At 40.8% G+C, this 21,296-nt stretch overlaps 1 protein-coding gene across 1 annotated transcript; it reads right to left on the bottom strand.

The window, feature by feature from the left end:
• Positions 1 to 17,984: 17,984 nt before the first annotated feature.
• On the bottom strand, positions 17,985 to 20,397 carry rps29 (ribosomal protein S29). The gene is made up of 3 exons (XM_080790215.1): positions 20,251 to 20,397; positions 18,727 to 18,826; positions 17,985 to 18,143 (listed from the first exon to the last, which is right to left on the bottom strand). The coding sequence occupies exons 1-3, from the start codon at positions 20,310 to 20,312 to the stop codon at positions 18,135 to 18,137; spliced, it is 171 nt and encodes a 56-aa protein (XP_080646341.1). The 5' UTR covers positions 20,313 to 20,397; the 3' UTR covers positions 17,985 to 18,134.
• Between the last annotated feature and the right edge of the window lie 899 nt (positions 20,398 to 21,296).

Raw genomic sequence — 21,296 nt, 5'->3', positions numbered from 1 at the left:
GGGGTTGTCACAGTAACCAAGCGGCCACTTTAGACGCGTCAAACGTGCGTGACAGTTCATTTTCTCTCCTCCTGGATTAGGCCGGTGGCCGACATGTGAGCAGCAAGACGTTAAGGGCCAGGGAGACAGGCAGGCGGCAGCGGAGCGTGACAATCGGTTGGCAGAGCCACAAGCGATGCCTCTCTCTCTCCGAGACTGGAGACACGCGGCCGGTGGGGGGGGAGAATTAGCAGACACTAATATGGACAGTGGGTGGCGGTGAACGAGCCTTCTGCTCACACCCGGTGATTCATTATGGATATTACAATGTTTATAAACAAAAGGCTGTGGGAGCACTTCCAGATATTATAGAGGACTGCAGGGTTCCATTTTGTACAGTGCAAACAAAAAACCAATAACAAAAAACAAACATTAATAGTATAGTAACTAATGGTTCCCAAGCCATGTAGAAAAACAGAGGGGCGCCTGGGCTGTGGCTCAGCGGTCCAGGCACCTTGGCTGGTAAGCCAGCTTTACAGCGTGTTGCGGGTTCGCGTCCCGATCCGGACGACCTTTGCTGTGTGTCCTCCCCCATCTCTCTCTCCCCCTTTCCTGTCTACCTACAGTATTCTGTCAAATAAAGTCAAAAAAGCAACAAAAAAATTATATAGGAGAGAGAGAAGGGGATAGACATGCAGCGAAGGTCGTCATGAACGGGACTGGAACACACACGACACGCTGTCAGGCCAGAGCCTATATGTGGCATGCGCCTGGACGACACAAATATATCAAACTTAGCAGACATGTCTACCATTTCCTGCATTTTAATTCAGTCTTAGCAGAGATTTAAAAAAAAACCCGTCCACACATGCAGGCCATAAAAATTTACGACCAGAAGGGGATATCAGTGAGTTGTAAATTGGAACGGCGGATAACTGGTTTCCAGGTTAGGTGAAGTCAGTAGAAAATGCCTCCATCTTTCTGTGTCTCAGGGAGGTGTTAGGATCAGATATCATGATGACAAGCAGGCAGAAAAGCAGTTTTCTGTTTTTAAAGTCCTGATGATTCTACAAATGCCTTCTGAATCGGTACTTTCAAGATTTTTTCGAAAATGTTGAAAAATAGCAGATGTACAAGCTCGCAGCGAACTTGTACATCTGCTATTTTTAATGTGTTAAAAAGCAGACAGTATGATAAGTAACCACGTTAACGAAGTTAAGTACAATTATAATTTAGACATTTAGCAGACGCTCTTAATCCAGACGACTGTTTTTGACAGAGACTGTAAGCGACTAAGTAAAAGTACAAAATGAATGGCTTAAAAATGTACGTAAAGTACCAAAAGTAAAAGTACTCATTGTGCAGAATGTCCCATTTAAAGTTTTCAAATGTATTATTAATCTTTTGAAAATAGCAGATCTACAAGTTCACAATGCAACGCATCGTGAGCTTGTAGTTCTGCTATTTTCTATAAGGCAGAAGTGGTATACTAATGCAGATCTACAAAGTAACTAGTAATTAAAGTTTTCAAATAAATGTAGTGGAGTAAAAGTACAATATTTGGATGCGAGATGCAGTGGAGTAAAAGTAAAAATATTGGAAGTTGGAAATACTCAAGTAAACTGCAAATACCTCAAATTGTACTTGTAATAGTACAGCACTTGAGTACATATACTTAGCTACTTTACACCACTGTATTTGATGTTTTATCTCCACAAATGATGAAAGCATCGTGTCACATTCAACCGTCCCTATTGATTTCCACTGTGGATGTCTGGACGTGAACTTGAGCCCCCTTTATAAAACGCTGCTATCCCTTGATCCCTACGCTGGCTAGTCCACATTTTAAAGTTCAGCGAGAGAGCAGTGAGGTTATGTGTTCTATTATTAAAGTTCAAGTTTAGCAGAAGTGGTTGTGGTTTGCAAACATTTTCATGTCCAAGGACCCCCAAATATATGTGTATTTGGCTGCGGTCTCCCTCTCTCTTGATACGCCATTGGCCGCCATGTTGTAGGGGCAAGCCACGCCTCCTATTGCATGTACCATGTCTTCTGAAGCATCATAACTCGCTGAATTAGCCCTTCGCTAAGTCCCTCCCCAACCCGTCCTTGTCCAATACACACGTCCTTGTCCAATACACACATATAGAGATGTGTTAAATGACGGGATTTCTCCATATAATTTCTGTAGCAAGAGCATCAAAATGTCTTCTATATCTAGTCAACCAGGCCTGCAGTAGGCTATGCACTCGACAAATTTGCATGGCATTATTTAAATAAACTAGAAATACAAGGAAATGACAGAGGAAATACAGTATCAACGACCACACAACAGGGGTTTTCATGTTGCACGGTAAGACTACGGTTAGTATTATTGCTATCACCTGGGGCTAATTGTCAACAAATATTCAAGAGATATGAATACAAGAATGCTCGCCCCAGGTCAAATCCCAGTGCCTCAGTAAAACTATGCCTAAAACTAACCTTATTCCTAACCTTATCCTCTGTAAAACGAATACTAGAACCACTGGGGGAGCGTAAAAAGGGGGCGAGTGTTCCCGTTACCTGTACTGTATGTCCCAGGCATATGTCTATCAGTGGAGTTATGGCAAGTCGCCCTGCCCAAAACGGCAGCTATGTTGACGGAAAATCCAGTGGCCTGTGTGTACAATATATACTGTAGGCTATATTACTGTACATTATGTGACAGGCAGCATAGCAATTTCTTCTCTTACAAATCCCACCAAGTCTGCAGTATGGAGGTCAACATAGTATGAACAGACTGACTTAGATCAAAGAAAATTAATATTCAGTGCTGCAACTGTGCATGTCTTCATTTTCCAACCTCTATTTGGAACATGTCATTATAGTAATGTCATTATATTTAAGTGAGCTTGTAGAAAGGTAAAAAAAAAACTCTCCCCAGTATTTTTGAAATAGAGTTTATGAGGTTAAAAGCTTCATAAATGTGGGAGGATAAAAACAAACGGGAGGTGCGGGTCATATCCGGGCCGCGCGTCGCCAATCAAAAAGGTCAGGCATTGTAACAAAAGGGGATTCACACGAACTGAGTTATGGGCACAATCTCCATATTACATAACCCATTCAAACCGGGAAAGCATCAGACGTGTCATTCTAGATTTTAACTATAATAATAGCAGATGCACAAGATCGCACCGCGTCTCTTCGTGTCCCGCTGCGAGCTTGTACATCCGCTATATTTTTTGAAAAATCTTGAAAGTGTTTACAGTGGTAGGAAAAATACTCACATTTGTTACTTAAGTGAAAGTATCAATACTGCAGTGTAGAAATACTCTGTTGCACGTAAAAGTCCGGAAATCTAAATTTACTTAAGCAAAAGTACAAAAGTATTGGCATCAAAATGTACTTAAAGTACCAAAAGTAGGAAGTACTTATTGCAGAATGGCCAATTTCAAATCCATGTGCAAAATCAATGCAGAATGCATTGCGATTTGATGCATTGTGAGCTTGTAGATCTGCCATCTTCAAATGGACTAAATGTATTCTGAAGAGGTTAATGTAGGAAGCATGAGTTAAGTCCGTTGCTCTCCCCAGGTTGGCGGAGGGTGTGTAGAGCCCAGGATCACATTAGATGATTGACACAGGGGTGAAAATTGAGTTACAAAATCGTGGGATAAAAATATATATTTAAAGAGGTTAATGTATGATTTGTAATAATCAAAATCGACAACGTTTTTTCCGGCCGCTTGTATTCGCGACCTTATTCTTTCGGTCATTGCTTGGTAGACAGAGACCTTTGCCTTCTGGCTCAACTCTCTTTTCATCACAACAGTGCGGTACAGTGACTGCAATACCGCCCCTGCCGCTCCGATTCTCCGGCTGATCTACTTCGCCGTCCTCCCCTCACTTGTGAACAAGACCCCGAGATACTTAAACTCCTTCACCTGGGGTAATGCCTCATCATTCCCTACCCGGACTGCACAATCCACCGGTTTCCTGCTGAGAACCATGGCCTCAGATTTGGAGACACTGATTATCATCCCAGCCGCCGTACACTCGGCTGCGAATACAAGTGGCCGAAATGAGTTTGTGTCTGGCATCTCCCTTAGAGATAGGGTGAGCAGTTCCGTCACCTAAGTAGTAACAAACGTTTTCAAGTAGTGGAGCAAAAGTACAATATTTGTATATATTACAAAATTGGAAATACTCAAGGTAAAGTAAAAGTCGAAATTGTACTTAACTAAATATACTTAGTTACTTTCCCCCACTGCTGATTAGAAGGCATTTGCAGAATGGGCCTCAGGTCTTATTGGGATAAAGGGTTACTAAGGTTATGTGCCATCATGTCTCAGAGACACATGCAGACGCCGCCGAAGCACCAAAGCACTTATACACCCATAAACGTATTCATCCCTGCCGGCCCGCCAGCCCGCCTGAGAGAGAGAGAGAGAGAGACAGACACACACACACACCTGATTGCAATGGGGGGGGATTACAACTGTGGCGAGCGCGCCCAAGCCAGCAAGGTAAAGTACGTGGTGTGTGATTGGCCAGCCATGACCTGTACCAGAAATAAATTACACGAGGCTGACAGAATATCACATCCTCTTAGCCCGGGGAGAACGGGAGAGAGAGACCGGCTTCTCCGTGACACCATTTCTCATTGCATTGTTAAATGCCAACAATTTGATCTTTTTCCGCTTATGTGTAATATTTTGTTCCCGCTCGGCCCCTGAGGCAGACAGTGGGGGAAGAAGTACTCCGACTCTTAAAGGATCACTTCACCACTTTTCAACCTATCTTCATAAAACAGGTCCTCACTAATAATCATGAAGAAATGGCACGATTTTTTTCTACTCAGTCTGTCTCATAGGAGGGCTGTGGGCAGTTAAGAAACCGTCTTCCAGTGACATCATCATTAGGCAGATTTATTTATAAACAAGATTCTTTTAAAAAAATGTTTAGATTTTCATTATAGTGAGAACGATGGCGTCCATTTTCGCATTGCAACTTTTCAGAAATAGAAAGCCTGCAGTTTCTATTAGCTTGTATTCCCCATCGATGATGTCACTGGAAGACGGTTTCTGAACTGCCCACAGCCCTCCTATGAGACACAGACAGAGTAGAAAACAATTGCACCATTTTATCATGATTATTAGTGAGGACCTATTATATGAAGATAGGTTGAAAAGTGGTGAAGTGGTCCTTTAAAGGAAGCAATACCGCCATGTGGAAATGCTCCGTTCAGCATAATTTGTCATTTTCTCAATCACATATTGCATGTCTGGCCTTGCTTTGTCCTGATCAGCTTGTAACTGCTTGTTTAATTATTTTTGTTGCTCAAACGCCAGTCCTGTCATTACTACAGGTAAGGAAGGCACCCTAACGGGGAAGGAGGAGACACCTCCTCTGGCTTTCCCTGTTCAACTGGAAACTCTTTTTCAAATAAATGTTTCCTCAAAACTAACATTATGGTCTCCTTCAATTTCTTATCCCCTGTCTCAAGTTTTATCCTGTAGTGATCTGCCATTTTAAGTATATTGGTCTTTGGTGCATTGAATTAACAGTTCTTCAGAAGGACAATCTACAAATGGCTCTAGGGTAACCATCATGGTTAAAGGTCCCCAGCTAAAAAAAATAAAAATAAAAAAAAATGCCCCTTTAGCCTATTTAATCCCCAAACTAACTATTTATGCACAGAAGGCCACCGCAAAGGCATGGCTTTTACCAAGGTAGTGAAGGCAACCAGTAGCTGCCGACCTGCATGCACCCCCCTTAGCTGTACTCCCAAGACAGAACACGCACATACACACCCGCTACAACACCCTGTAGCAGAGGTTCCCAACCACCAGTATGTGGACCAGTGCCGGTCCGTGGGACATGTGCCACTGGTACGCGAGAAGGGAATCCCATATGTTTTCCTGTCGATAAAAATCCATTTGAAAACACGACTGAGAAAAAAGAGAGGACAAACACCAGACCTGAGAACTATTAGTGGGCAGCGCGGATTGGCCTTTGCGCGCGACCCAATTGGAATGCAAATGTATGCCTTTCAGGCAGCCTTGTGTGTCCTACTCGTCTGGCAGGTATATCTCTTTGAAAACCTTTGTTGCTTACTGTGCTTCTGATTGTGCGAGGTGAGGGGGGAGGACGACACATCTTGACTGCACAAAATCCCTCACTGTATCTTTACCGTTCATGTGTGATCTGCGGGCAGCAGCAGCAGCAGTATTAACAGCTGCAGCCTATTTTCACGATTGCGCTAATGAAACAAAACACTAAACAGTCAGTAACTGTACAGGACTATTTCATGTCAAAACAGTCAAGTATCAGAAGATAATGTTACCCAGGTAAAGTAATGTCCAAAGTTATTTCTGGAAAAGACAAGCTTAAAGGAGAATTCCATACTAAAAGGCTTTCTTACCTTTCTTTGTAGTTGTTACGTCCCCATCAAAGAGGTCCAGGTGTTATTTTGTGAAAAAGCTCCTTATTGGCTATTTCCCCTACCATAAGCCCTAAATTAATTGCATTGAATTGAATGGGATGTATGGGGTGTTGTGCTAATTTGCTTATTTCCATCGCTCAAAATTATAATTTCTTTGTATATATCCTCTCTTCATAATGTAAATAATAACCCAAGCGGCACACTTTACTACTTATTTCGATGGAAATAAGCGAATTAGCACAACACCCCATACATCCCATTCAATTCAATGCAATTAATTTAGGGCTTATGGTAGGGGAAATAGCCAATAAGGAGCTTTTGCACAAAATAACACCTGGACCTCTTTGATGGGGACGTAACAACTACAAAGAAAGGTAAGAAAGCCTTTTAGTATGGAATTCTCCTTTAACATTGTTGACTATCATCAAACACCATTTAGGTCAATGATATAACATTATGTTTTGATATAATAATAATAATAATAATAATAATAATATAGCAGCGGGTAGGGGGTGCGCACGCTTTTCCGACACACCGAAGATCCGAAGCGGGGAGACATGCGATGCGATGCGAAAAAGCGATGGTCCGACATGCGCTGCTCCCGTGCTTGCGGTTAGGGTTAGGTTAGGATTGAGGTTTCGGATCAATAGTATGTCGGAACTAAAGCCTGCACCCGCGGGTAGCCTATTTAAGGGCCAGTCAACTGTCTTCCGTGAGAACGCTTAAAGGTTTTGGTTCGACGACACATGACCCCCCTTGCCGGTCTGCGAACATTTTATGAACTGTCAGCCGGTCCGTGACAATATAAAAGTTGGGAACCCCTGCCCTATAGCACCTAAACCAACCCCAGGCTTAAACCTTACGAGCCATTTACCCCAGCAGCTAAACCACCCCCTGGCCTAAACCCTACTAGCTGCTACCCTGCAGGTAAATGCACCTATGCCCAAACCACACAAATGGGCCTCCACCCCTGCAACTCATTGGCATGCATGGATCGACCACAGTTGTTTTTAGTCACACTCGCAGTGTTCGTCTGTGTCTGCTGTTTTAGGCTGTTGAATAACTCTACAAGTCTCTAGGCTACATAATCACAACTAAGGACGAGGACATTATAACAAGTGGATAGACTTTATTTATGTTGGTCGACAAGACGTTCCGCTGACCAAAAATAATTTGTACGTTTGTGCGTATATCACTTTTTGCCTTCAGCTCGGTCAGGAGTGATACGGTAGTAAAAAGAATATGGTGTGTTGACTGACAGGGGCTATGGTTTCCACCAAGCACATTGCTCAGAATATGGCGATGTGCTTGGTGGAGGGCGATGTGCTGGTTGGTTACCGGTTCGCGAGCCACCAGTAGCTCGCACGAGCCATTCAAGTAGATCCCGGAGTGAGCGGGTGTCAGACATCACTACCAATACACAGAACGTGAAAAAAAAATAGCTCAGCAGTGATGGCCCCAGACATGTGTTGGGCCATCAAGTGCGGAGTTCGTTTGTTCTATTGTTTGACTGCTATCTCCGGTAACCCCCGTGTTGCGATGCACAACTTGTGCATAATAGTCATGCATATCAGAACAGAACAGTATAAAACCCACAGAGCTAAACAGCCTCTCACTCACTATATATTATACCTACAAAGGCAAGCAGTGACTACTGTACTCTGACTATGGAGGGTCCGGCAGAAAATAAATCCTAATCAATAATCCATTTCCACCAGGAATGGGAGCATGCATCCTTCCGACTTAGCCATGTTTTAGCTCAGCGCAAGAAACCATTTACGGACGGGGACATGGTTAAAGAATTGCTGAATGTCACGGCGGACTGCTTGTTTTCTAACCTTAGAAACAAGGAGGAAATGAAAGCATTGATACAAACTTATTCAAAGACTTGTGAATACTTTTCACTTCAGTTTGACGAGTCCACTGATGTCACAGACACCACCCAGTGTTTGTCCGAATGTTTTTTTTCTACAATTTTCGAAGATTGTAGCTGATAAAGGTGGCTCTGATTGTAATTGCTGTGTGTGCTGCTGGGTAACTTGACCTATAATTACACAATGTATCAGTTAATGTTATGTTTTGTATGAAGATACTTAACCCTTGTTGTAAATCTACTATTCCTGCACAATATTTTCTGTTGTGAGTGAATGCTCACTTTGGACATGCCCAGAATCTGGACACTAGATTTAATGTGGTTAATAACCTACAGTTAAGTAGTTAGTAGTAGTACTAACTAAATCTGTAAAATCATGCATTGGAGTAAGAAGTATATTTGTATAATATGATGTAGTGTAGTATATAAAAGAATCACACCCGTGTGAAGTAAATAAACATTTTTGTGACAGGGGCACCACTGCCCCCTAGTGCTGTAGTGTTATAATTAAGCTACATGTGGCAGGGAAATGGCACACTGAAAAGAGCAAGGCCAGGTGACCTCCTCCAACATCATTTGTTGACTTTTCTTTCTTTTTTTCCCGAACATTAACGCTCTACTTGATCACAAAAGCATACAAAAGTAGCAGATCGCAAGTTCAAAACAGGTTTTTTGCCCTTGAGCAAGGCATTGAACCCCTACCATGAAATGTTCTATGAGCAGGGTGTGGCTGTAAACAAGCATCTCGAGCTTAGTCCACTTCCCTGGGTAAACAAAGAACTTTGCTTTGCTTTGCTTAGCGCCCCTCACTTCACACAGGTGTGATTTTTTTTTAATTTACATTCTGCATAACGAGTACTTTTACTTTTGGTAGTTTAAGTACATTTTTATGCTAATAACATTAGTACATTAGCTAGTAACATTAGTAACAGGGTGGTGTTTCTATACGTTTTACAATTGCTCCTATAAACCCACCACTGCATTGGACTATTGGACTCATCCTGGGAGACGTGGGGCGGTCTATAGTCTATGGATGGATGTGTCTCACTGGGCTGGAGGTTCTGCTCCCACTGTGCAGCGCACGTCAAAATGGCACATACAACTGTACACATGCAGGATTCAATTACATATCATATGGCCTGCTTAACAGCCTTATCCAGACCCTGACTACTCAGACCACTGTGATCTGGAGAGGACCTCTCTCTCCAGCTACAGTGCAACACTGCCCCCCTGGGTGCATAATGGTAATGGAAACAGCTTTTTTCACTACCACTTTCAAGCTGGCTGGCATCAGTATTTTTGGGCACATCATCATAGCGTGTATTTTCAACAACAACTCAACATGTGAGCTTGTGAAATGGCATTTGTCTGCCACTTGTTATAGGGGTTAAGTGATTATATTTTTCACTAAGACAAGGTGATGACATTAGAGCTGTAAATACATTAAAAGGGTAAGGCCAAATACCATCAGGCTGAATTAGTTCTTATACCGAGCAACTGGAGTTAGATGTGGGATTTGTGCACTGCGTTTAACCACTCATGGTACAAATAAATTAGACATTTGCCAGTGACCCAAACTAGTGCAAATAGCAGATCAGGAATCATTTAATTTGTTTTTTAATTCATGAATAGGTTTTCCTTTAATGGGAATGTGTTTTGAAATAATAATGCCTTTAAAAATAAAGCGATCCATTACAATGTGTCCGTGACCCACAAATGGGTCCCGGCCCAGTGTTTGGGAACCAGTGATATATAAGTGATTAAACAAAGTATTCAAATATTATTGGCTCACAACGTGACATGTTGATAGCTTGTAGACCTGCCATTTTGGAGACAAGCATGAGTCTTTTTGAGGAAATAACAGGCCTTGAACAGTGGGAACATTATGAGATAGAAAAATTACAAAAGAATACATATCTTGATGAAATTCACTCAAAAACAAGCGATTATCTCAAGGCCCTGAAAGTAGAAAGGCATTTTTATGATTCACAAAATCTAACCTTATGAGAGAGTTCTGGAAGAGTTGGTATTGAAACACATTTGTTCTGTAAGAATGTAGACATTTATTTTCAACCTTATATTCACATAACTGGTCTGGTCCTGCAGACTCCTCACTATTGATCACTGTAAGATGGCCCTATTTCTGTCTCAGAGGTTGGCTGTGGATATTTCAACTTAAGGGACACTTCACCCTTTTTGCAAAACAATATCCGTTTAGAAGATTTAGAACACATTACACACATATGTGTGTAATGTGGTTTTAGATATTTTAGATTTTAGCAGTGAGCCCAGTGTCTCTGATGTCAATGGCATTTAATGATTGTGTTGCCACAAATTTACGTCATATTTGGCAGACATTTGACCTAATTTCTCCTTTCATTGTCAATGGCAAAAATTGTACGTGTGTGAACAAAAGCTCTATATAGAGCGGCTAGCGCCCCTCAAAAATTAAATCACACCCATGTAAAGTGAGTCTCATTCCAGCCAATCAGAATTCATGTCCTCACCTTCGTCATCAATGTTTGTAACTTTGCAAACACTCAAAATTGTCCATTCCATTGTCAATGGCATTTAATGTTTGTGTTAGGACAGAATTCGTGTTACACACGTAACACACCTCAAAAATTTAAAATGGCAGGTGAGGCACAGTTCACAAGACAATCAGTCTCACTTTACATACGTAGATACATGGAATAGATTTATGGAACTGAATATCCCTGCCAAGTGCCAACCCACAAACAACAATTACAATCAGTACAAAATTAACCCTGTATCTATACGCGTATTGCCAATGAATATGATACATTGCCATACCGATCCTTTTTTAGCACAGCCCTACTTAGTGTGCATTTACAGTAGGGATGCTCCGATCAGGTGTTTTGGGACCGATCCCGAACACTGATCATTTTTCTCACGATCGGCTGATACCGATCTTGTGCGTAAGGGTCAAATTTGAATATTTCCAAAATTATTATATGTCAAAACCCACCTCAAAATAATATTATACTATATACTGTATCTGATTGACATTTATACCACTTAAATGGTGTAAAAGATTAGTTTCTCCAGATAGGGTAAATTTCCGATCACAGCTAGGGTAAATTGGCCGATTATCAGAGCCTTTCTAATTCACAGCGTCTCAAGCCTTTCCATACCATACTATATGTCCCACATGCCTGCTCTCTTTTGTGACTTGCCTTCATCTAAAAAAACACACACACACACACACACACACACACACACACACACACACACACACACACACACACTCATGTGAAGTGAGGGGCGCTCAGTGTGGCTGCCACATGATGTTACGTCGCCTTTTACTGCACTAAACAAACATTAAACTAAAGTCCATAGACTTGGCTGCCACATGACATAATTTCGGAAAACCATGCATTGGAGGGGCTAGTGCGTCCCTCAAAAAAGCCAAATAAATGCCAGCCAGAAATGGTAGAAATAGATGACAGCATGTATTGTTTGCTCACAGCTTTCCAGTGGAAGAAGTGCCCCTCAATGCACCATCAGGCAGAGAGCAGGTACACCCGCTGGAGCGTTTCCATGCCAACACAGTGTCGGCATAACGTTCTCAATTCAGTTATTTTCCGCTGTAATCTAGGAGATGGATGGGAGAGACGTGCAATGTGCCTAGCAGTCAGTCAAAAGAGCCCACAAACCGCAGGCCATCACACACAAGCTTTCTGGTTGGCTTAGACTGTTTATAGAGCCATTTCAGTTTATTTGCCACTTGAACCCCCAGCATCCCTATTCTGGGGAGAACATTCCTCAAAACTAGCAGATTTACCGTACTAGCTAGCTTGTAAATCTGCAAAAACCAAATTAAAAGAGTGTATAGATACATGTATATAACGCATGTCAGCTGTGTTGTCATCAGAAGTGGATGTCGCATGCCATGACACTTCTCGTTTCCTACACGATTCCTTAGTGTGAGGGACTAACATGAAAGGAAAGGGTGCAAGTGTAGGACATGATTTAAAATGGGTACTCTGAGAAGTGTCTTTCGATACGTTTTTTAGACACTAGTGTCTTTTGTTGTGATTTTTTTTTCTTGCACCTTGTTGCTGAATCTCATGTACGTAATGTTTGGGTGAATATGCCATGTGTAAATACAGTATGTAGATATACATTGTTGTCTCTTTTTTCATTCCATCTTTGTTCTCCCTTTCTGTTGTCCCTTCCCTTGCCACCACAATTTCGAGCCTGGTATGAACTGGTATTTATGACAATTACTAGCAGACTTAATCAAACTCATGCTTATGCGGAATATGGGCCAATGCAGCAAAGCTGTGACAGAGTGAACATCTGTCCACCATTGAAGACTACCTCCTCATCAAGTCACAGGTTTATTCTCTGGCATTTGATCAAAGCAGTGGCAAATTGATGGGCAGACTCTGGCATCACCAAAAAAAGAGACCAAATCATATCAAATCTCCGCAACTCCCGCTGGCTCCCCATCCCCATCTTCAAACTAGTTCAGATGTATGAATGGAGCTTCAACAGAATCACTGGCAATTTCAAATACTAAATCATTCACTGATATTCATACAATATTGTAAAATACCATCCCAATTTATCAAATTGGACTTAGAATTACTGGTTTATTTGATGGCCTTTGTGCCCTAAAAAATTACACCAAAGACCAAGTGGCCTTGCCCGAAACATTATGAAATTGCAGTTATCTAATAAAAATCACTCCTGTGTAAAGTGAGGGGCGCCAATATATTATAGTCTAACTCATGTTGATTAGGTGATGTAATGATATAAAACAAATGGTGCAAACACAAACATTAAACGCCATTAACAATAAAGAGACAATATGACGTAAATGACACATTATGACAAACATTAAACCCATATGACACACCCATATGAAGTGACGGGCGCTCTTATCATTATACATCATCACATTACGGCCAATCCCAATTGGCGTCCTCACTTATTATCCTCAAGTCCAATCCGGCTAATCACTTGTATAGTGTCCTCAATTTTCTATCCTCACTTTTTATCCTCATTTACATACATTGCTCATCCAATCAAATCAACGCTATTCCGTACTCAGCCAATCGAATCATCGCTATGGAGTACACACAAACACAAAGCTGGGCATTAAAAAAAACACTTCTGTAGGCTTCTAAGTGTTCTGATTCAACTATGCCTGTTTATGCCATAGCCAATCTGACAGTGTTCATTTCATATCATGACCCTGGCTAATCAGCCCCTTGTACACGTGACATCATCAGGAATGGAGCATGTGACATCACATGACATCATCAATATTGGCCAGCAACTCTACATCTAACCTCAAACCCTTAGATCTCCATATATGGAGCTGACCTGTCCAGGCCCGAAAATTAAGATCTTACCCCTCATGCCAAAGCACCAGCGCTCGCCCAGCAGTCTGCTGTCACCCAGGCAGATATGTTGATCTGACCCCCCATTCCAAAGCGCCAACGCTCGCCCAGCAGTCTGCTGTCACCCAGGCAAACGCTTCTAGTCCTCAGGCGTCTTACTGGTATTCTTGTATTTGTTTTACTCTGAGGTTAAGGTTAGGAATAAGATATGGTTTACGCATAGTTTTACTGAGGATAAGTTTAGGAATAAGGTTAGGGTTAGGCATAGATTTACTGAAGATAAGTTTAGGAATAAGGTTAGGTTTAGGCATTGTTTTAATGAGGTTATACGTTTAGGAGTACCTGGTGGCAACCTTTCCGAGTTTGCCGAATTTGACCCGGGGCGAGTGTGTTACTTTTGGGGCGAGCAACGAGCTGTGTACTGGGAACACCTACCCAGTTCTTCTGGCTTCGCTTGCACTCCCGGTTCTGACAAACGGTGTCCTCTTGGCCGGACTCTCCATCTGGGCCTGCTCTGGCCTCTGGTTGTGATGGCCTTGGTGCGCCGGTTGAGCTCTGTTTGTAGATGCAGAGTGCAGCGTTAAACTCACAGTGGGGCACATACTGACTCATACAGTATACTCCCAAAAGGAGTAAAAAGCATGTGAGAGGCTTCCAACAATAATGTATTTTGCACAATGTGTATGCAAAAAGATCCAAATCCTTATGTCCCACTGGCACCAAGTAAATTCTCCAAGAGCCTGCCTTGCAAAGTTGCACATAATAGTGATAGTATACTAATAGACAAGCCGTGCTTTCCCTGCTGGCCAATGCTCATTGCTGGCCATTTATTAAACAGAACAAAAATCTCTCAGTCTCTTGGTTTAGTGTGTGCGACACACAAGAAAAACACACAAAAAACAAACAACCTAAATTAATAACTTGTTACAGGTGCGTGTGAGACCTCCACCTGGAGAATGCAGTTCCTCACATGACTCATTTGACTACATAGCCTGTGTTTGTTTAATTAATTTAAGCCCATTTAGTGATTTTTTTAAACAAATCGGCATATTATCATACCGTGCTGTTTAAACAAACAAATTAAAATAGCAAGCAAATTGCAAGTGGAACTTAAGCGCGGTTCTAACTTCTAAGTGATACCGACGGTACCGACCTATTTAACCGCCTAAAATCATTGAGTTGGAATAAAACATGTGTTTTTAATTCAAATTAAACTTGTGTAGCCTACCTGTCTGGGTCTGTGCACGAGGACGAGGTAAACATTTCTGTATTTTTGTCCACATTTGCCTAAGGAGAGCTCCCTGGACTCTGGAGGCAGACAGGCCGCAGGCAGGCCGCAGGCAGCATGTCAGCATTTTGGACCCCGACAGTCGACACAGCTGCCTCAACCCCCAAAAAAACTCAATTAAACTCTCATAACTGCTTCGTGGACAAGGGCACTTGATGTGTGATGGATTCTGAAGGATCTTCATATCACATTTTATCAGTATTTTTCCAGCGCTGCTATCTCTTGCAAGTTGCAGTGCCTGCCTGTGTGTGAAATCTAAATACCGTGCCAATGTTGAACTACTACGCTGAAGCAATGCTGCCATCTAGTGGCGTTACACCACGTATGCAATCCAGAAGAAGTTTCCAAAATTGTGTCAGCTATCAAGATCCAAAAGAAAAATGTGGTGTCTCCCCAGAACCCAAACCCAAACATAGAAAAATATAAATATATTATGAATTAATCACTTCATCCCTATTTTCAATCATACATAGTGAAAATAGACTGTTGTGATGCATTTATCCATTGCTATTTTTTGGAAAAAGCTGCCCCTGGCCTGCCAGGCTTTTGAACATAACAATAATTTGAGAGAAAACATTAAAACAATGTAGAAAAGGGGTAAAAAATATATAATAATATTAATAATTAATAATTATTATTAATGGTATTGAGTAACCCATAAAAAGCAGGTACATGACACAGAATAGGGTCGCGACACTATGTTTGGAACACTGAAATAGAGTATTACCCTATTGGGCTGAAAAGATTATAATTATTCCAATGGAAATAGCCTAAAAATGGGGTCGCATTATAATCGGGTACTAGACTAGTGACTTTCAATGTTCTTTTTCCATAAATTAGTCTTAAAAAATGGGCCTCTTATAATCAGAGTCGTCTTATATTCGGCACAATGCGGTAATTGGTTCTCCAAGTGGGATCCCCAATAAAATGTGGATGTGGAATCGAATATACAATTGCTTGCAGATCTGCTATTTTTTGAAGATTTCTGAAAAATATTGAAAATGTTTGGAAACTATTGAATAACTTTGATTTTTTTTTAAAAACATAAATATTCCCTCCTGGGGATGCCTGGGACAAAAGATTTTCAGATGGGGCCTGTAGCCCAAATATATATCAATTTGGGGGGTCCTTGACACATAGAAGTTTGAGAACCTCTGAATAACTGATTGTATTGTGGAAACTAAGCATGGTTCCAGATGACTGAAAACCTCCATCTGTTGCTCTGAATTAAACTAGCCAGAAAATCCCTGTTCCACTGCCTGGAGTCAACATGCTCCTCTTCGTCATGTTTAACATCCACAACCATCTAAAAAAAACAACCCTTGTCTCATTTCTGTTCTGTCATCTTCTCTCTTTTGATTTAAAAGCAGCCTGTAAGCGCTTTTGAAAAGTGATTTGTATAGATTTAATTTATAATATTACTCCACTAGGGATTAAAAAGAAAACCTATCAAGCAGCTGTCAGTGGAGGAGGGTCGTGTTGCATAGAACATTTACTGTACTAAGGACTGTACTTGGTATCCCTTACTTCACTGGAGTATTCCCAATTTGCAATAGTTTTACTTCTACTACAGGGGTTCTCAACCTGGGGGTCACCAAATTATATTTTATTTCCCTCTGAGATGTAGTGGAGTAGAATCTACTACATCTCAGAGGGAAATATACTTTTACTCCACTACAATTATTTGAAGTTGGAGTTAATATCTAAATTTTGACTATTACAAAACATGCAAACTACTTTAGCTATTTTAAAATAACTGATCTACAAGCTCACAATGTATTGCGATGTGATCATATGATACATCGAGCTTCCAGTCAGATCTGCAAGTACTTCTTCCACCACTGAATAAATGGAGCACTGATGAATCTGTTTCCTACTCAGCTCGGCCAATCACTGTAAATGTATGAACGAGTTATCAATTCACAAGTGTACTGCAGCTGCTGTTAGAAATTCCAGTCTCACTTCACTTGCCACAAAGGTGGGTCAACTGACAGTACCAAACAATCTGGAATACAGTATAACACTTAGTTATTATTCATATACCGGTATTTGAAATGCAGGTCACCTAGTAAATGACATGTCCAAAATACACCAGTTGATGCGGTTATGGTGTTCAGATACTTTAACTGCTCACACCTTTAGTACGGTAACTATAATCCTGTTGAGGCATGTAAGATAGGCACTTATACACTCAGCATCTGCCTATTCCTTTTGATCACCTCAAATGATGTAAGTGCATCTGCCTAAACTAAACTCAAATGCATCTCAAGAGTTGCAATACCATCCAGCCTTTAATTCTAAAGTCTGAATTAATTTTCTAAATTCCTACAAATCATCCAGTGTTGTATTTCAATCAGAACACCATTTCAACTCAACCACCCATGGAAAGAGAAATTCATCACATCTTTCAACTAAATGTTTCCCCTTGGCTTCTGTTCAAAATACCTTTAGTTCAAGACAGATAACAAAAACCCAAAACTCAATCCAAGTACTATATTGGCCAATACCATATTTATGTATGGTTAAGACATTAAAAAGATCAAAGGCAGCCATAGCCACCTGGAAATGTATAAGACTCAGGTTGGAGCCTTCGCTCTCCTAGTCACCTAGTGTATGTCCTTGAATGAATCTGAGCAAGACACTTGACCCTTTAACTGCTCCTCTAGCGTTGCATTAATGATCTGCTCCCATTAGTTAGGATAGGTACATTAATGTAGCCTACTGTAAAATACAAACAACTAAAGGGGATACAAATTAGTCAACCAAATTAGGCTGCTTCATACATTTGAAATGTGTGGTCAGACTACAGAATTGATTCAACACAAATGTGTCAATATACTACTGGTGTTCGGTCCTGGAATTCTAATCCATGTGATTCTAGTGGTCATTAATAAACATCCATACAAAGTTAGACAAAAGAGATCCAATAGCTTAGACTTGAATTCAATTGTATTTTGTTTTCTGGTGGCTTACAGTTTTGTAGTTTGCAACAAAAACTAATGGTTTCAAAACACATCAATAATTGAAAAATAACCACAGGGAATGTTTGATTAGAACAAAAGATTCAACATTTATTTGCAGTACAGAACTTTTGCCATCTCAGGCTGCTGATGTTTGCAGCGCAGAACTCAAGCCATCTCAGCCTTGCAGATGGAACACGCAGGCGAGGAAACTTCTGGCACCTCCTGCATCTCTTCAGTCCAGCTGTATGGACACAAATTAAACAGCATTTAGTACCAAGCACACCAATCAACTGGGCAACAATACATGTTCATCAACAGTGCTTCGTGATTGGCCGCCAACATTGTCTTATTCAAAGTGTGATGCCCAATTTATACTCTATTGTACAAGAGTCGCGCTTGCCAAATAAATTTACCGATACCATTTTCTCCTTACCAATAACTTGCATATCGGTCAATACAGAGTACCGAAACGATAGCATAGTGTAATTATTAAAAAGAACTACAACATTCGTCTTAAAGTGGGGACCAGGGACCCTTAGGTTCCATAACTATAACAGGGGTCTTAAAGTTTGAGAAGGGGACCACTGATCTAGGAATACATTTAAAACTCCATCAGTAAAAGTGCCACTCCAGCCTCCAATTTAACTTAATGTAAATTGTACAGTTAATATAAAACAGTAGTGAAACATCAATTCAAATTACTGTAAATTAAACCTCAAACCTCATTATTACACGGTATGGGAATGGCATACTCGCCGATGGCAGCATTTTAGGCAGCTTTTCCTGATAACAAAACATCACTAAATGTAAGCACCAGTCATTACCTTGACAAAGCCAATGTCCTTCGCATACTGCCTGAAGCACTGGCGGCACATGTTGAGTCCGTATTTACGGATCAGTCCATGTCTGTTCGAGCAGACCCGGCTGGAAAGAGCAGAGAGAAAACACTTTTTTTATTTTAGACTACAATATATGGACAACACCCAATACACAAATACCATGGCGGGGTGGGGGGTCAACATTTCAGTTTTGACCCCTTAGCTGAGAGAAATTACGCTACACTACATTTTGGATTAAATAATAGTGTTTTTAGACATTTGACCACTTCATCTACTATCAGCCATTTTCGGCTAAGAATAGGGATTAAATGGTTGAATGTTTGTGTTACAATCTTTGTGCTTACACACACACAACAAAATGCATAGTTCCTTTCAAATAAAGACGTGGCAACTTGGCTATAACTGAGGACCCCCGTTGAAGAAACCTGCCATAGGGGTTAAAATCACAACCTGTACAAAATATAATGAAAGCTGTACATATAAAATAGTTGATTGATTGTAAATGTAACACTGTTGTGGAGTCAGATGCACTTTCAGTGTCTAGCATGGTCTTTTTTTTGTGGTCCCATCTAAACACTGCACTGTTGGATTGGCTTTAACATAAAATAATACCCTTATGTTATTCCAATCAAAAAATGTATTTCAATGTTTCTAAACACCGAATAGAAACCTGTGTGAAATCAGACAATTACATTTTGTCAAAACATTTGTACATGCCATTTCTCAACCCTGCATGGTGCAGAGAACACTGCCATAATATCTGGAGTTTAATCTATTAAAATGGTTCATGTGGCATTTAATGTGTCCATAATCTTCACTTTTACCTATTACCACAACTACACAGGCAGTACATAATTAAACATAGGCTTTAAAAAGAACCGTTTTGACATGTATACAGATGGAATTAGCATTTTGCACAATTTGCAACATGGAACCACCTCGGTGATGCGAACCAAATATATTTACGTTATTCACCACTTTTGGCACTTGATCTGCAACAAATAAGTAGTATTTAGCTCCTGTTCTAATACTCATTGGTTTTATTAACCATAATAACTATGCTGGTACATTTTTTTTATTATTAATACGCACTGACCCCGATAATGAAAAAAAGGGGAAAAAAACTAACAATGTAGAATGCAAAGTAGTGAGCATCTCTTCCCTATTCGCTCAGCTACCGGTGAGAAACAAAGCAGAACGTTTAATCAAAGCATCCGAACACGCTTCTGCGGACATTTAAGACAAACGGCAAGCTTAATGAACACTCCAAACTTAAATCGACACGAAGTGAATTGAAACCAGACATATTTCCAAGTAGTCGGATGTTATACATGCTAACACAGGTTAGCAGCTTTAGCATCCTCCGCCGCCATATTAGCTCAGCCGGCCGTCTCCATGCGGTTCTCGGTGGGGTTAAGTTTAAACACAATGCGGGAGCCTCTAACCTTACCACACGGAACCCACATTAAACCTATAATAGTTATTGGTGCTTTGTGATGTGTTACTGACCAGGAACGGGATCCCTGGCCGTATTTTCGGGGGTGACTCCAGTAGAGCTGTTGATGGCCCATCTTGTCTCTATTCGCTCGTGTGTCAGAAAGGAAGGAGGAAGAGCGGCGCAGGCGCAAAGAAGACTCCTCTACTCCCGCTCTACACTTCCGCCTGTGGGATATGCACCGGGCACTGGCGCCCCCTGCTGTGAGGAGGAGCTTATATGTGTATGTGTGTGTGTGTGTGTGTGTGTGTGTGTGTGTGTGTGTGTGTGTGTGTGTGTGTGTGTGTGTGTGTGTGTGTGTGTGTGTGTGTGTGTGCGTGTGTGTGTGCGTGTGTGTCTGTCTTTTGGTGCTTAATTGCACACTCCCATCTGTCCAGAGGATCTCAAAGCATTGCTACCTCCTCAGCATGTGATTGTGGCCTCATAAAGCTCAAGGACATTTTCATCATCCAACATTCAGTTTAGACTAGTTTACAGTATGTACTATGTAGCCTACTCCTGACTGAGCTGCAGATCAGTGATAATAAGTACTGACAATTCAATATTTACTTGAGTAAACATACAAGAACTAGAAGTAGAATGTATTCATGCAGAATGTACCATTTCACAAGCTTTCAAATGCATAAAATGTATCAATTGTGATCTACTTAAGCTCACATATAATATTTGCCTCTGAGATGGTATAGAAGTAAAAATTGTAAATACATAGTGATGTAAAAATAGTAATAGGCCTACCTCAAAACTGTACTTAAGTATAGTCTTGCGTTAATGTACTTTGTTACTTTACATGTTTATACAGCTGGTGATATTCATAAAGCCTGTATCTGGCCAAGCTTAATGAAAAAATCACTCCCGTGTGAAATGAGTGGCACTCTTGTTATCGTACATCAATTTATGTTATTATCATTTAACCATGATACAATGTTTAAAAACAAAACATTCAATATATTTAATTATATAAATTATATTTAATGTCAATGGCGTTTAATGTTTTGATGTTTCATATTTAGCGGAATTATCAGCTCTTATCATCATACATCATCATGAATCAGCTCACACT

The sequence above is a fragment of the Protomyctophum bolini genome (assembly GCF_963924005.1).
Source record: "Protomyctophum bolini genome assembly, chromosome: 19".
Lineage (NCBI taxonomy): Eukaryota > Metazoa > Chordata > Actinopteri > Myctophiformes > Myctophidae > Protomyctophum > Protomyctophum bolini.
Note: the sequence above shows the minus strand (reverse complement) of the source record. Positions and strands in the feature narration are given on the sequence as shown.

Coding starts and splice junctions, on each gene's coding strand:
- rps29 (XM_080790215.1), bottom strand. CDS start 20,312: ATGGGCCATCAACAGCTCTACTGGAGTCACCCCCGAAAATACGGCCAG. Junction 18,827..20,250: donor GGCCAGGGATCCCGTTCCTG/GTCAGTAACACA, acceptor TGCTCTTTCCAG/CCGGGTCTGCTCGAACAGAC.